Source organism: Eleutherodactylus coqui, chromosome 9 (genome assembly GCF_035609145.1).
Source record: "Eleutherodactylus coqui strain aEleCoq1 chromosome 9, aEleCoq1.hap1, whole genome shotgun sequence".
Classification (NCBI taxonomy): domain Eukaryota; kingdom Metazoa; phylum Chordata; class Amphibia; order Anura; family Eleutherodactylidae; genus Eleutherodactylus; species Eleutherodactylus coqui.
Genome location: NC_089845.1, coordinates 118,792,516 through 118,809,999, shown reverse-complemented (window position 1 = coordinate 118,809,999; position 17,484 = coordinate 118,792,516). Strand labels below are relative to the sequence as shown.

At 44.2% G+C, this 17,484-nt stretch overlaps 1 protein-coding gene across 2 annotated transcripts in view; it reads right to left on the bottom strand.

Annotated features, from left to right (window-relative positions):
• NIPAL2 (NIPA like domain containing 2) overlaps positions 1-17,484 on the bottom strand; it is a 143,255-nt gene that overhangs the window by 103,538 nt on the left and 22,233 nt on the right. For both annotated transcript variants that reach the window (XM_066578399.1, XM_066578400.1), the window contains exon 2: positions 12,652-12,720. In XM_066578399.1, the coding sequence (XP_066434496.1) occupies positions 12,652-12,720 (69 nt within the window). The remainder of the gene's footprint in view (positions 1-12,651; positions 12,721-17,484) is intronic.

Below are 17,484 nucleotides of genomic sequence, written 5' to 3'. Positions count from 1 at the left end.
AATTGTTTTGATGCTACAACTGCTTTATATACGTCAAAATTATCTGGTTTGAATTGCATCACAATTTTTTTTAGACTACACACATCTGCTAGAATTAAATTAGAGACCCTTCAAAGGGATAAACAGTCTAGAGTGTTGGTAATTCCAAATGGCTGGTTACATTTTTTGGTGTCTCAATTGCAACAATTAAAGGGGTGGGAAGAAAAATAGTGTGTGGTTGAGGGTGACTTCATACGAGCGTGTTTTTGTGCGTACATAGGTGCGCACCCATGTACGTGTAAAAACACGTGTGCATGCAGGTCTGTGCATTGCTATGAATGGAGCTGCAGCTGCTGCCGGTGGCTACATTAATAACAATGGTCTGCCGGCACCCCTGCATTCTTTTTCAGGGAAGGGGTTTACATAGAAGCCCTTTCCTAAAAAAGAAAAATTTTAGTGTAAAAAAATAAAAAATATACTTACCTGTCCGCCGCTGCTGTGACCCCCGCGGGGATGAAGAACACATCTGCCGTATGCGGCAGATGTTTCATTCAGCCCTGCTAGTAAAAAGAATTCCCTGCTGCTACATCTGCCACATCTGTCACAGATGCAGCAGAGGAATTCTTCAATTCTCTACCGCAGCTGTCACACATGTCAACTGCGGTAGAGGATTTTGCTGCCATCAATTGATTTCAGGGAATAAATATAAGAAAAAGTGGTTTAAAAAACAAAAAACATTCATACTTACCTCCCTTCGGCTGCTGGGGCTCAGCTGCATCTTCTTCTCGCTGTCCCCGGCTCTCTAGTGATGATCTATCAGCAGACGGGGATTAAAAACCCCCGTCTGCTGAAAGAGCTGTTTGTCATTGGCTGACGTGCTAAGCCAATCACAGGCAGCTCTCGCCGAATGAATGATGGGCGAGATAATGAATGACGGCAGCAGAATCCTCTACCGCAGCTGACATGTGTGACAGCTGCGGTAGAGAATTAAAGAATTCCTCTGCTGCATCTGTCACAGATGTGGCAGATGTAGAAACAGGGAATTCTTTTTACTAGCGGAATGAAGGAAACATCTGCCGCATGCGGCAGATATGTTCTTCATCCCCACAGATTTCATGGCAGTGGCGGACAGGTAAGTATATTTTAAATTTTTTTACACTAAAATTTTTGTTTTTCAGGGAAGGGCTTATATGTAAAGCCCTTCCCTGAAAAAGAATGTAGGGGTGCCGGCAGACCATTGTTTCAATGGAGCCGCCGGCAGCAGCCGCGGCTGCATTGAAAACAATGCGTGCATTCCCTATAGTGCACGCATGTCCTATCTTTGCAGGCACATGCCTGTAAAGCACGGACATGTGCACACACCATAGGGAATGCAATGTTGTAAATACAGGCGTGTTTTTGTGCGTGCGTATGCACGCACAAAAACACGCTGGTGTGAAGCCACCCTGAATGTTAGATTAGTTTGTAGCCTCCCTATAATATATGTGAGAGAGGGATGAAGGGAGGAAAAAAGGGATTACATCTGACAATTATTAAAATAAATAAATAAATCTGGGTATTTGTATAGCGCCAACTTATTCCGCAGCGCTTTCAGGTAATTATTACTTAATTACCCCCCACCAAGCTGGGTTCTCATTTTACCGACCTCGGAAGGATGGAAGGCTGAGTCAACCTTGACCCGGCTACCGGACGCATGCGGGGATCGAACTTGCAACCTTCAGTTTAATAATTAAAATATTGAATAAATTTAGGCAGATTTTACAATTAGATGGATCTATTATATACACTCTCCCGCTGGGTGAACCCTAAACTGCAAGAGTTTTTAGGATTTTCACCATAGGAGAAGAGACATTTAATCTTATTGAAAAGGTACATTATGTGGAATTTTTTATAGTTTTGAACAATTTAGGGAGCTCTATGATGTTTCCCCACAGTTACTTTTTCCATTTCCTTCAGTTATGACATGCATTTACTGCTCAGGCCCGGTCAGTATCATTGGTAGGTTTTCTTGGTTGTTCCGGAGCTATGAATAGGGGAATATCTTATTTATATAGACAGATACTTTATTACTCTTTACAGTAATTCACAATAAAGGTAAAAGAAAAATGTGAAAAATATTTAGGCCATATTAGCAAAGATAAATGGGCTGCAGTGCTGCATATGATTCCAATTATATCTCCATCTGAAAATCAACGAATATCGTAATTATATTTAGTGCATAGAGTTTATTGTACTCCATTAAAGTTGTTTAACATGGATATTAGATTAAACTCAGACTGTCCAAAATGTTATATGGATGGTGCAGATTTAATGCATGTGGTCTGGAATTGTGTAAAATTGCATGAATTTTGGATTGGAGTACTAGAGATAATTTAAAAAATACATCTGGTTGATATCGGTCTTAACCCCTTGAGTGGCACGCCCGGAAATTTTCCGGGACAAGCTCCACTGCTCATAGCGACATAGCCCTGAAGATTTCCAGGCTATGTATCACTATGGGAGCTGCAGAGCACAATGCCACAAGCTGTGACATTGTGCTCTGCCTGCACAGACCCACAGAGAACAAAGCAAGGGCTTTGAAAAACCAGCAGAAGATATTGCCGATATGCCGGCAATCTCCTGCTTTGTTTACAGGTTGCCATAGAGACCATCGGCTTGTCAGAAGCAAGGGGATGGTCTCTGTGGCAGGGAGAGCTAGTGCTTGGCTGTGAGAGGACAGCTAGGTACCTGCTCTTACAGCAGAGATCAGAGAAAACCTCCGATCTCTGCTGTGTTAACCCTTTAGATGCGGCAGTCTATGTGACTGCAGCATGTAAAGGGCTGTCACTGCAGCATGTAAAGGGCTGTCACCATCGGACCCCCGGAATGTGATCAGGGGTCCTGATGGGTCCCTGTGGAAGTCCCCTAAAGGGACAAAAAAAAAAAAAGTAAAAAAATTATTTAAAAAATTATAAAAACACTTGTCTCCCTTTACTTTGTAAAAAATCAAAAATACAATCACACATGTGGTATCCATGCATCGTAATGACCCAGAGAAGGAAGTTAATACATTATTTAACCCCTTAATGACATGGCCCCTTTTTTTCTTTTTTCCCCATTTCTTTTTTTCCTCCCCCGTTTAAAAAATCACAACTTGTCCCGCAAAAACCAAGCCCTTATATGGTCATGTCAATGGAAAAATGAAAAAGTTATGGCTCTTGAGATGCAACTGCAAAATTAGTTGAAATTCAATGATTAGACCATTTTAAAAAACCTGCCCTGGTGGGCACGACAGAGTGGTAGGAAACCCGCCACTCAAGGGGTTAATCCAAGAATTTGTATATTGGGTATTGTTGACAGCTTAATGGGCAAACTCTTTTGGGAATCCAGAGAGCGTTGTATCAGGCACGTTAGTTGATTACTGCCGGTTGGATGCAGCCTCTCACCTCCTCCCCCAAGAGTAGGAGATTTTGTCACAAAAGATAAGAGAGGGTATATCTTCGTAAAAGGGGATATATCAAAGAAGAGTCTAACTAAAGGACCTTTTACATGCAATGATCACTCAAAATTCGTCCAAACGCCCAAAAATGAGCAATAATCGTTACATGTAAATGCGGGCATCGTGCACTTTTCGTTTAAACTATGGATTTTGCTTCACATAAAATCCATTGTTCAGCAGCTAAAAGACTAAGCAGATACATTCAGTTTAAATGCATTTCGCTCATCTTTCAAAAGACTGCAGGATGTTTTCCCGGATAGTGTAAACAAACCGCGGGGAGTAGAACAATTGAGTGCGTTGGCAGCTGCTTACACAACTTGGAGTGTATTTAAACACACGCTGGGTTCTGCAAACAACTCCTAGAGGTCTTTTTTACATGCAAATGAAGATGATAAAGTGTTAGTGCCATTAAAGCCATTAACACTTAATGCAAATAGATCACTAAATCTTTCAATCTTTCCGCTGTTTGAAAGATAATTTTTTCGTGTAAAAGGACCTTAAGTTGGAGGAAATTTAGGGAAGATGGTCTAATACTTATAATAGATAGTTTAGACTGAGTACTGGTTGCATTGAGGTATTGTAGACAAGTTGGTGGGATCTGGATAGGGTGGAGGAGAGAGATGGTAAGGTGGAAGCCATACAAGAAGTAACAAATAAAAAAAAAAAAAGTTTTTCTGTTTTTGCTGGAGATGAGGGGGGTTCTGATTTCCTTAAAGGGGTTTTCCATGGAAATAGTATTGATGACCCATCATCAGGATAGGTCATCAATAGTTGACCGAATGGGTGCATGCTGTCAGCACCGCAAATACACAAAGGTCGGAGCAGAAGCCTCCGCGTCAGCCCTGGTTAGTGGCGGACGCTTGTAACTGCAGGCATGGCTCTCATTGAAATCAATGGGAGCCGTGCCTGCAGTTACAAGCGCCAGCCACTACACAGAGGTTGGTGCGGAGGCTTCCGCTCTGACCTCTGCATTTGCTGTGCTGTCAGCATGTATCCGCTCCGCTAATCGGTCGGGGTCCAGAGCAACGAACCCCTGCCGATCAACTATTGATGACCTATCCTGATGATAGGTCATCGATAGTATTTCCCTGAAAGCCCCTTTAAATATAATTATGAATATGCTGGGAATCAGATCTAAATATCCCCCTCTCCCTAACTCGATCGGAACACTGCTTTAGGCCTCGGTCACACAGGCGTTTTTTCGCACAATTTGCGGATCGCATGAGGGATGCGCACCCGCAAATCGCGTGACCGGTGCCGACGATTTGCTGAAAAATCTGCAGCTAGCAGCGTTTTCGGCGAAACGGTCCCGATCAAAGGAGCGCTGCCCGCTATCCTCTGCCACAGCTGTGGCACAGCTGTGGCAGAGGAGAACGATGTTCGCCCATTGAATTCAATGGAGCCGGCAATACAGCCGGCTCCATTGAAAGCAATAGGCTGCCGGCAAGCGCTGGATGAATTTTCGGGGACCCTTCCCTGAAAAACATCCTGAAAATGTGTAAAGAAAAAAAAAAAGGATACTCACCTTTTCCCTGCAGCCGGAGTTCAGCCGCGTCCAGCCGTCAGTTCTCCTGAACTGCTCTGTGTAGTATTCAGCAGCCGTGGATTTAAAATCCCCGCCTGCTGAATGGGCTGCCTCTGATTGGTCACAGCCCTCACCAATCAAAGGCAGCTCTCACTCAACCATTCAATGGTGCGCCTGAGGAGGGGGGGGGGCGGCAATGGTGCGCCTGAGGAGGGGGGGGGCGGCAATGGTGGGCCTGAGGAGGGGGGGGGGCGGCAATGGTGGGCCTGAGGAGGGGGGGGGGGGGCGGCAATGGTGGGCCTGAGGAGGGGGGGGGGGGCGGCAATGGTGGGCCTGAGGAGGGGGGGGGGGCGGCAATGGTGGGCCTGAGGAGGGGGGGCGGCAATGGTGGGCCTGAGGAGGGGGGGCGGCAATGGTGCGCCTGAGGAGGGGGGGGGGGCGGCAATGGTGCGCCTGAGGAGGGGGGGCGGCAATGGTGCGCCCGAGGAGGGGGGGCGGCAATGGTGCGCCCGAGGAGGGGGGGCGGCAATGGTGCGCCCGAGGAGGGGGGGCGGCAATGGTGCGCCCGAGGAGGGGGGGCGGCAATGGTGGGCCCGAGGAGGGGGGGCGGCAATGGTGCGCCTGAGGAGGGGGGGGGCGGCAATGGTGCGCCTGAGGAGGGGGGGGGCGGCAATGGTGCGCCCGAGGAGGGGGGGGCGGCAATGGTGCGCCCGAGGAGGGGGGGCGGCAATGGTGCGCCCGAGGAGGGGGGGCGGCAATGGTGCGCCCGAGGAGGGGGGGCGGCAATGGTGCGCCCGAGGAGGGGGGGCGGCAATGGTGCGCCCGAGGAGGGGGGGCGGCAATGGTGCGCCCGAGGAGGGGGGGCGGCAATGGTGCGCCCGAGGAGGGGGGGCGGCAATGGTGCGCCCGAGGAGGGGGGGCGGCAATGGTGCGCCCGAGGAGGGGGGCGGCAATGGTGCGCCCGAGGAGGGGGGCGGCAATGGTGCGCCCGAGGAGGGGGGCGGCAATGGTGCGCCCGAGGAGGGGGGCGGCAATGGTGCGTCTGAGGGGGGGCAGCAATGGTGCGTCTGAGGGGGGGCAGCAATGGTGCGTCTGAGGGGGGGCAGCAATGGTGCGTCTGAGGGGGGGCAGCAATGGTGCATCTGAGGGGGGGCAGCAATGGTGCGTCTGAGGGGGGGCAGCAATGGTGCATCTGAGGGGGGGCAGCAATGGTGCATCTGAGGGGGGCAGCAATGGTGCATCTGAGGGGGGGCAGCAATGGTGCGTCTGAGGGGGGGCAGCAATGGTGTGTCTAAGGGTGGGGGGCAGCAATGGTGTGTCTAAGGGTGGGGGGCAGCAATGTTGTGTCAGGGGGACCATAATTAACCTACCTATGCTAAATTTACGTTTCAATTAAATGTACATTTACATTGCATATTAGCTGGTTACAAATTAATGTAAAGACTGAGCTTGAAATAACAGGTCAAGAGCATCCACCAAGGCCATAGCATGGTCATCTGTCAGACAGATTTATAAGCATACCAGGAAATAATCCAACTGATTATGATCAAATCTTGGCGATCAACATATTCTAAATGAAGTCATTGTTAGATGTATATATAAATCTGAGGCACAAATAAAAATATCTAGCGCTCAAGCCCCATTTTCCGTGAAAAGATTAAATGACTGTGTTTATCTGCCTGGGGGTGAAAACTAATAGAGAACAAGTTTTCATCGACTTAAAAAAAGAAGAAACAGGAATAACTAGTTAGTAACGAAATAATGGTTTAAGAGAGTCCAGCTGTAGAAATAGGAGGTTTAACACAGAGTCAAGTTCTAAATATATCGAGGGTTAATTATAACCATATAAAGATATTGCCTATATAAAGTATTCCAAAGGACTAGGATTCCAGTCATTAGCAACAATGGAGACAGATATTCTCGTAGGCGACTAGTCGCAAAATTGCAGGCATTGATTTATTAAGGAAAAGTATCTAATTTAGTCATAAAAAACCTAAAAATCTTTTAAATGGATTGTCCAATGAATCATTCTATTTCGGTTTTAATTGGACCTGTGCCGATGGACCACAATGCCCGGTATGTCAGTCCCAGAGCCCACATTGCTTGCACATGGGTGACAGAGATTTTTGCTATTGTGTAGTTCAGAAATTAGAATCAGCGTACTAAAAAAGGCTTTCTATCATTGTTGCTAGACACAGCAATACCTAGACAAAAAGGAGAATTTTTAAGAAAATTATTCCAATTGAAAATTCATGGATCCACCACTTTGGCATCAATAGGCCCCGACTGATGCCAGATTAGCAGATGGTCATGCAAAGTGTACAAACCCCACTCACAAGTGAAGAGAATTTTTGGTAAAACATACCACAATGAGATTATGCAAAATACGCTAGTGTGTTCTCTTTTCAGTCATTCTTTTTTCGCTCTGCTTAGCATTTCACCTTTGCTGTTGCAAAACTTCCCAATATATTATAGCTTTGTGCTGGAATCAAGTGTTGGATTATCAGACATTCTGTATTATGAAATGCTGCATTAAGAAGATTTTATTGTTCTTCATTTCATTTTTTTTTTTTTAATTGAACTTCTGGCATTTCTGCCATCTACTAAATCAACCTAAACCTGTTATTTCCATTTCAGTTTATGGTGTCACCATATCTCCTAGGCGGTCTACTGTCTTGGGTTATATTTGACTTCGGTCTTTCCTTCACTCACTATATTTAATCATTTGCGCATTTATCTTAAAAAACATCACCAGAATCTGTCATTTTACCAATGTTGATGCATCAAAAACTCTTATTGTTGCCCATATCCATTTTCAGCTTAGTTACTACACCTTGCTACTGATTAGTCTGGTCTTCACTAAAACCCCCCTTTCCAAATGCAGCAGCCAGGCTCACCCATCTTTACAGCCGCTACACTGATGCCTCCACCCTGTGCCAGTCACTACACTGATGTATCCACCCTGTGCCAGTCACTACACTGATGTATCCACCCTGTGCCAGTCACTACACTGATGTATCCACCCTGTGCCAGTCACTACAATGGTGACTGTCCAATACAGAATACAATTTAAACCTATCACTCTCATACATAAAGCTCTCCACAGTGCTGCCTTATATCTCCTCCCTCATCTCTGTCTACCATCCTACCCGTGCTCTCTGCTCTGCTAATGACCTTAGACTAAGTTCCTCTATAATCCAAACCTCCCACTCCAGTCTACGAGTTTTTTTCTGAGCTGCATCAGTTCTCTGGAATGCATTACCCCAAACAATCAGTTTAATTCCCAACACCCACATTTTGAGAGTGCCCTAAAAATACACCTTTTTTGCAGAGGCCTACCATATTCCCTTATCTAACTCTTCTCAATTTACCCCACTTCTTTATTCCACCTTCGAAACTTGACCTCTTTCATCCCACTGTATCCTCCACACCCCATACACCCTAATGCACTTCATATCTGTATATACACATTTAGCAGTTGGCGACTGGCTCAGGCACCAGCCACTGCAGGGAACATGTAGTATTACATGTTGCCATTCAGATAAATGGGCATCCATCGAATGCACGGACAGTGCAAATTGGCCAGAACACAAACTGCTCATACAGAATAGGGCATACGGACAGAAGTTGAGGTTATCGGGCAACTCCTTTAATCTGACAAAATAGATGAGTTGACCATATAAAGCTGGACATTCATGGTAAAAGTTTGTTAAAGATTAGATGCACAAGACATTACACGAACATCAGCTGGTGGACGCATGGAGAATCATCCACCCCACATAAAAAGACTATACTTTCTTTTCCCGCTCGCATAACTCTTACTCCAGAATAGACTATTTCTTGGTTCAACAGGCAAACCTTCATCTCATTACATTGACAACATATCTTTCTCAGACCACGCCCTTATCTCGCTCTCACTCTCCTTCCCTTCTCCACACCAGAAGACCTGGCATTGGCACCTTAACGAATCCCTCGTACAAGATCCATCAACAAAAAAGGAGGTAAAAAACATCCTAGAGGAATATTTCATTGATATCCCGACCCTAGGAGCCACCCCACTTTCAGTATGGGAGGCTTATAAATGCGTCATCAGAGGTTCCCTCATCAGCATTGGCTCTAGATTTTTTAAAAAGAATGCAGCTCCCAACTCAGGAACCTCCTGGGCCGAATCCAGACCTTGGAATCGGACCATAAGCAAGCTCTAGACTCAGGGAGAGTGGGGGGGGGGGGGGGGGGGGGGACTAAACTAGCTCAACTAATAACAGGTACACTCACAGTATATAGCCTGTGCCAAGGGATTTCTAGCAAAATGCAAGAGACACTTCTATGAGTTTAGTGGCAAACCCAGCCCCACACTGGCCCACACACTGCATAAGGAGAGAATTCGCTTCTACATACCTCATATCTCCTCCACTTTAGGCTAAAGCTTACATCTGCCTAACATTTAGGAATTATTACCAGTCGCTATACAACCTGTCACCATGTATCTCAGATCAGGATTGGTCCTCTTGTAGAACTTTAATTCAAATCATACCTCCTAGACTCTGGCTTTTCCCATGTCTCCCAAGAAGCAGTCCTATCACTAGAAGCCCCTATCTCACAGGAAGAACTCACTGTCGCACTAAAAGAATCCCGCACAAGGAAGCTCCTGGCCCGGAGGGATTCACGATTTTATATTACAAGGCATTTTCTGACGTTTTGTCCCCACATTTCCTACAAGCTTTCAACTCCATCACTTTGGGAAACAACTTAACAAAAGGATACACTGAAAGCGTTCATTACAGTAATCCCGAAAGAAGGGAAGGATCCCTCCCAGTGTCAGAGCTACAGGCCCATATCCCTCTTAACTGTAGATTTAAAGCTCTTCTCAAAAAATCATTGCCAATCGCCTATTCCCCCTTCTCTGACATGTAATACATAGAGACCAGGTGGGCTTCATGCCCCAGCGGGAGGCACCAGACAATACTATCAAAGCCATAAATCTCATCCATCAGGTGAGAAAAACATCCCTCCCTATATGCCTTCTCTCTACAGATGCTGATAAGCCCTTCGATAGGATTGATTGGGATTATCTACACGAAACCCTCTGCCACATGGGACTACAACATAACATGATGAACTGAATCTGTAGTCTATACTGCTCCCCCTCCGCTTCGATAAAAGCTAAAATCAGTTTTCCTCCCCTTTCCTGATCTCCAACGGCACAAGACAGGGCTGTCCTCTCACCCCTCTGCTCATTATCTTGTGCCTGGTGCCCCTCCTCGGTCATATTCACTCCAATCCCAACATCAGGGGTGTACAGATGGGGGACTCCATGCACAAGGTGACCACGTATGCGGATAATCTCCTGTTCTTTTTATCTTCTCTGCGCATCTCCTTGCCCAACCTTCTAGATGAACTCCGCCACTATACTACTTTATCGAATTTCAGAATCAATTATCAAAAGTCTGAGGCACTAAATGTATCTCTATCTCAGTCCTTGGCTGTCTAGCTGAAAGACTCCTTCTCCTTTCAATGGGCAAGGGAGATCATCAAATATTTAGGGGTCTACTTCACAGTGAATACTGCAGACCTCTACGCAGCTAACTGTCCGCACCTCTAAAACCAACATTAAAAAGGACCTAGACTCAGGGACTAAGGGTCTCTTTTCCTGGTTTGGGAGGTACTCGATATTTAAGACAAATGTCCTCCCCAGAATACTATACATCGTCCAGGCCCAACCCATTCACATACCTAGATAATTCTTCAGACCTCTTTCCTCCCTGCTCACAAAGTTAATCTGGGCATACAAGCCCACCCAAATAGCCCATAGCATCCTGACTAGATCCAAGGAGATGGGCGGTTTGGGCCTGCCAGACCTGCTGGCTTACCACCAGGCCTCCCATCTTCTGCGCGAAGTTGATTGGCATAGACATATTGACTCTAAACAGTGGATGACATTGGAACAGACGTTCTCTGTAATACCTCTCACTGCCTTGGCTGCAGAGAGACATTCCCATGGAGGCCAGCTCTCATCCCATAATAGGCCCAACTCTCAGGGTTCTTCCTCGAGTGTTCTCCAAACCTGGAAGCTCACCTATGCCTTCTGCCTTATTTCCCATTTTAGGAAACCCAGCATTTCCACCTAGTCTGCAAAGTGGAGCATTTCAACTATGGCTCCTAAGCGGTCGATTTAGAGCATCACTAGTTCTCTCAGAAAGACAGTGGCTACCATCAGAGACACTGGAACATATCTTGGAACCCACTCCGCTGACCTACTGTCAAATCCGCTAAATCAGACACTTTCTTCTCTTGCTACCTCCCGCACCAGGATTCTCCCGAGCGCTGATTACCTTTGAGCAACTATGCAGTGCATCTTGTCCTTCCCGTCACACCTTATCATGCATATATAACATACTAATTACACACTTAGAGCCACCGCCCACATCGTATATTTTTACATGGGAAAGAGATCTGTCACTAGCATTTACACCTGAACAGTTAACTAAAATTTACACATTTACACATAAATCCTCCATCTCCAGTAAGATTCAAGAAATTGGATTCAAACTTCTTGCGCCCTGGTATAGGATGCCCTGCCATCTTCACAAAATGATGCCATCCATTTCGCCTCTCTGTTGGAGATGCGGTAGAGAAATGGGGACCGTACTTCATATATTCTGGGACTGTCGAGCATCTGGTCTGAGGTGTGGCGTATTGCCTCACAATTTACAGATTTTGCCCTCCCAAAATTACCTGCATTCTTCCTCCTGCACCTTAATGTAGGGATCTCACATTCCTATAGGCACTCTGTGGTAAGGCATCTGATTATTGCAGCGAGGACTTGTATCCCAAAACTATGAGGACAAGCGTCACCTTCCTCGATTTCAATGTGGTTCCACATGATCTGCGAGACAATGAAGATGGAGGACCTCACGGCATCCATTGAAAACTCACAGGAAACGTTCACCAAAACTTGGTACCATTGGATTAAAGTTCCTAAACTCACAGGAATACAAAAATCTATATGGTCAATGACCTTCCGAATTCATTATTGGGGACTCATGTAGGGTTTGAATAGATCGTCCCCCCAACAAGGAGAAGGCGGTGGGGTTGTCTTTGTTTCCAGCTCCCCCTCTCCTTTCATTCTTTTTGTTCTCTCTTGTTTCCCACTCTCCTTCTTTTCCCTTATACCCGTGTTTTCCGCACCCCCCTCCACTTCTTCTGTTCACCAACCCTCCTCTGGTTCAAGTATACGCACAGTCAATTTCCAGAATGTAGGAATCCCAGGCTCAACATTTCTGTTGGAGCATGGGTTGCAAATTTGCTTAACCTCGACAACAACTTAAGCCATATCCTGTTCCTACGTGTTGTGGTTGATAAGGACAAGTTTTTGAAAATACGTAAATCTGTATATCACCGATATATTTGACAATTTTAAATTTTAGTTATATTCTTGAAAGACAAATAAATAAAGAATTAAAAAAAAGATTATATGCAGTATGAAAGTGTACAGCAAGGAGACAAAAGTTAGGAACTAACAAAAGTATGTATGGGATACTGAAGCCTTATTCACGCAAGCATAGGGAGACAAGAACCCCTCAATGTGATGTTCAGATTCCCTAAACTTTCAGCACAATTATTTCATGCAACAAAAAATAATTACATAATCAGAAAACAAATCTTTTACCTGCAGATTCAGGGAGATGCTGATCAACAAGCTTCCAACAATAGACAAAATGATACCGAAGATTTGGTTCTAAAAGAAAAAAATATATATTTAAATATACAAAATACATATTATCATAAATCAGTTTTTATTTTAAAAAATTGGACTTTTTACACTTCAGGTGAAAATTCAGCTATTTAGTTGAATATTTGTTGCATGAAGCTTCACTTGCCACTCTATACAAGGTGGCCTGGGAGGACAGAAACAGCCGAATGTGGCTGGGCTACAAAGTTTCCGAAAAACGGAGAAACAGAAACAGCATAGCAAATCCCACTCAGCTCTTTCAGTAGTCCAGACCACATATAGCTATCTCACACAGCTGGGTTGGGGACAACCATTAGATACAGATGCAGGGCCTAGAGGCGGTACCCGTACCTATCTAACTTTTATGGCATATCCTGTGGATATGTCATAAAAGTCCAAGATGGTAATACCACTATTTAAGGCCTTCAACCTTGCTGTGTGTCTGAATTGCACCCAAGAGCCTCGGGCACAACTTGCATTGGACACCACATGGACACCTGTCCACATGCTGTCCAATATATGGATGGTCCGCACACTGACATGCAATTGCATGTCCTAATTCTCGTTCGTGATACAGTCAAGAATAGTACATGCAATGATTTTTTTTCACGTAGACTTAGAATAAAATGTAATTTTCCTAAAGGTTTTCAACTGTACAATAAATTCTTCATTTGGCACACAGAATCCTAAAGATAGGCCATCAATAGTTTGCAACCAGACGATTCCTTTGAAGGGTTTTCTGGGACTGAATTGACCTTCTAAAGTCGATTTCTGTCCGAATAAGTCTCTCCATTAAAGACTTAGTAGTTTTTCTATTGATCATGCTTCTCCTGCGGCTTATGGCTATTGCTTTTATTTTTCAGTTCTGCCCACATCATTTCCACTCTCCCTAACTTTTCACTGATGTTCCTACAACATACTGTAGCCTTTGTGCTGGCATATCAGCCAGTTTTTCTGCCGGCCACCACACACTCCCCCAATATACTCTTTTTAGCTCTGCTCATGACATCCACCGACATATTAAAGCTTCACGTCAGTCAGACAAGTAATGAAAGTAAAAGAATTCCGCCACCCTTTATCTTGGAGCTTGAGAACATGCACAGCTTCTATAAGTCTGTTCAGACTGTGCATGTGCCAACTTGCTGATATGACAGCCAGCCCTGATACTCCCTCACACAGGAAAAAGTACAAAGCCCCCAACATCGGTGAGACACAGACTGGGGCAGATGTCTGAATATATAATGCTACCATAAATGTCTCCTCACTTCACCCCTTAGTGACCAAGCCTGTTTGCGCCTTAATGACCAGGCCGAATTTTGGAAATCTGAAATGTGTCACTTTTACATGGAAAAACACTGTAAAGGTTTTGCATATCCAAGTGGTTCTGACATTGTTTTTTCGCCACATGTTGTACTTCATTTAGGCGAAAAAATAGACCAATAGAATTTGTGTATATTTATTAAAAGCGCCAAAATTGGGAACATTTTGAAAAAAATCGTCATTTGTTCACATTTCCAACTGCAATATCTCAAATATGTGCAAACATAACATAGAAATTTTTGATAAGATATATATTTCCATCTGTTTACTTTATCCTGGGCGCACATTGGGAACACTTTAGGTTTTTTTTTAACCATTTAGGAGCCATACAAATTTAACATTAATTAACAATTTGAGGAACACTATTTTCCGGTACCAAGCCAAGATTGCAAAGGCTCGTAGGTGTCAGAGTTATAGATACCTCCACAAATGACCCCATTTTAAAAACTACACTCCTTAATGTATTTACTGAGGGGGGTCATGAGTATTTTGCCCCCACAGTTTCTTTTCAGGAATTAATGCAATTTAGACAAGAAAAAATAAAATTTCATATTTTTGCAAATACGTAATTTTAAACACAGGACTTTTTTCTTTAGTGCACATGAAAATGAGGATTTACACCCCAAAATGCATACCCCCATTTGTGCTGTGTTCAGAGACATACCCATTGTGGCCCTAATCTTCTGTCTGTATGCACAACGGGGTCCAAACCGAAAAGAGCAGCCGGTGGCTTTCAGATCAGACATTTTGCTTGAAGGCCTTTTAGACCCCATTGCCCACTTGTAGATCCCTTGAGCGGCCAAAATGCGGAGGACACCCACAAATGACCTCTTAGCGCATTCATCTAGGGGTGTACTGCGTATTTTGACCCCACAGTTTTTGAATAAATTAAAGCAAAGCAGAAGAAAAAAAATACGACTTTTGTTTTTTTATCAACTATGTCATTTTAAAAACTTTTTTTTTTTAGACAGCAGACATATGAATGAAGAGTTTTACCCAAAAATGGATACCCCTGTTTGTCCCGTGTTCAGAAACATACGCATTGTGGCCCTAATCTTCTGTCTTCTATGGGGTCCCGCGGCCCAGGATGACAGCTCCATGCTGTCGGCTACCTCCGGCAACCGGCAGCAGGGAGCTGTCACGTCCTGAGCCTGCAGGGCTGTCATTCCCAGAGGAGGCATGTTTTTACGTCCTCTAGGAATTAAGCCCAGCAGGCGAGGACGTAAAAAGGCAATGGGCTGGTCACTTAGGGGTTAAACCAGCAAAACCACTGATGTGGCGCCTCACATGATTAAACTTGATACTGGTAACTCCAAGCCCCCTCAGGTAAAGAAATCAATCAATGTTACAAAATGCTCTGTAACTGTTGCTATTAAACTATGGCTAAAGATCAAAAATGGTCCCAGAAAACAAGTATTTGATTGCTTTTAGATGGAAGAATTATCGGTAAAAAAAAAAATTATTCAAATGAGCGAAAGTGACCGGTAATCAGTTGGTCTAAATGCGAATCGACAACGAATGAGAATCATTTGCTTCTCGACTGTCGTGCAATTTTACAGTTGTTGCAAATTTGTTTTCGTGCTTTTTACTTCTGAATAAGATAAGTATACACAAGTTGAGTCTAGTTTTCATGCTTCCAAACATTTAGTGCCGAATCTACCAGCAGATTCAGTCCTGCAGCTTCCTGACAAGCTTCACAAGAAGTGTTTATATAGCAATGCAAACAGCAGGGTTGTGCCTGCACATGTCACACAGGCATATGATGTCCTAAGGAGAATCAAGTTACACGGTGACACCCACGATGATTACAGTTACACTTGATCACTTTACAATCATTAGTGAAGCAGCTTAGCTTGTATTTTCTTACTAGACAGTAAGAAAAATTATGTGGATTTGATTTAAATTTAAGGAATTTCACACAAGCAAATATTAATTTACTGTTAGATCACCCAAACCACAAGTCCTTAATTGGACTGTAAAAAAAAAAAATATACGTATTGTACTTATGCCAGGCTCACACAAAGGGGTTTGCTGAGGTGTCACGCGCGAATACGAAGCGAGTACACAATGAAAAAGAATACTTGCTGCATGTCTCCAATCTGCATACACTATCTTGGCGTGAATGCATGCATAATACACGCAAAGATTTGTTTTGCGCAACTAATCAGAATGATCCTCTTATGTGAGGATATAAATGTCACGGAATTACCAAAAAATGCGTCACATCATATATAAATCTCATAACAGCAAGTCACTTCATTGCAACTACCATCTCCATTACAGACATTGTAAACTCAACGCCCTGTAGGTGCAAAACTACATGTGAATGACAGCACAGAATGCAGATTCTTCCCTCTCATCTAATATACAGTCTTATTAGCACATAAGGCTGTTACACAGTGCCCCGCCCCCCCCCCCCCCCCCCCCTCCTGTTACAAGGTATTTTACATATTACATTAATTTAATAATTCTCTTACAGTCCCTTTTGGGGAAATATTCCCCCAGTCCATATCTGTCTGAACCATACAGTATTCCCCCATTTGTCGTTGGAGACCGGTCTCACATATCTAGCAGCTTGATTGTTATCCTGGCTCGTGGTGCTGTTCTCTTCTTATGGGACCGGGTCCCATGTGGAAAAGGAGATTCCTTCTTCCACATGGCATGTCATTTTTAACTGGATCACCATGACCCTCTGGTTTTCTCTTGGCTTCTGGTCGCTTGGCCCCTGGCCATTCCCCAGCATGGACAATGGTTGCACTCATGGCGTATGCCGCTCTCAGTCCCCGCTAAGACGGCTACTCAACTGCTAGGGTCATGGATGCCTTTCCTGACCATTTCCCTGCCAGTGGAAAGCAGTTCCATCTCTACAACACAGTGTTCCTCCAAGCTATTCCATTACATGGGAGTTTGAAAAGATTACAAAAATTACAAGGTTGTATCATAAGTGATGGCAGGAGATGTAATCAGGATAGCGGAGCCTCCCGATGCTAATTTTAAATTTCTTTTGGGATGTCGAGACCTCTCTGATATAGTAAAAGTGACAGAATAAACTTTTTATACATGTACTTAACAAGGAATACTGTACAAGGTAATGAATCGTGCATTTAGATTAATATTGTAAAATTTAGCCATTATAGTCTGAAATGTGTACACAGGCTTTGCCTTGCAGAAGAAATGGTTCTCCTTCTGGCAGAACATCTCAATTTAATTACAAGAATTTCCAGTTCTTGCAAAGTTGAACACCTGTGGCTAAACTCTATACAATGGACTGCAAATTTATGTTCTGCGCTTACAATGCACTGATGTAATTAACTGTCATAGAACAAATTTTAAGCCTCCTACAATGTATGTGCAACACAATACATAGACATGAACTGACTCTGAATAGAGTACTAGCGTAATACTGGCTGTCTGATGTTATATAAACTATGGGAAACAAGCCCCATCAAT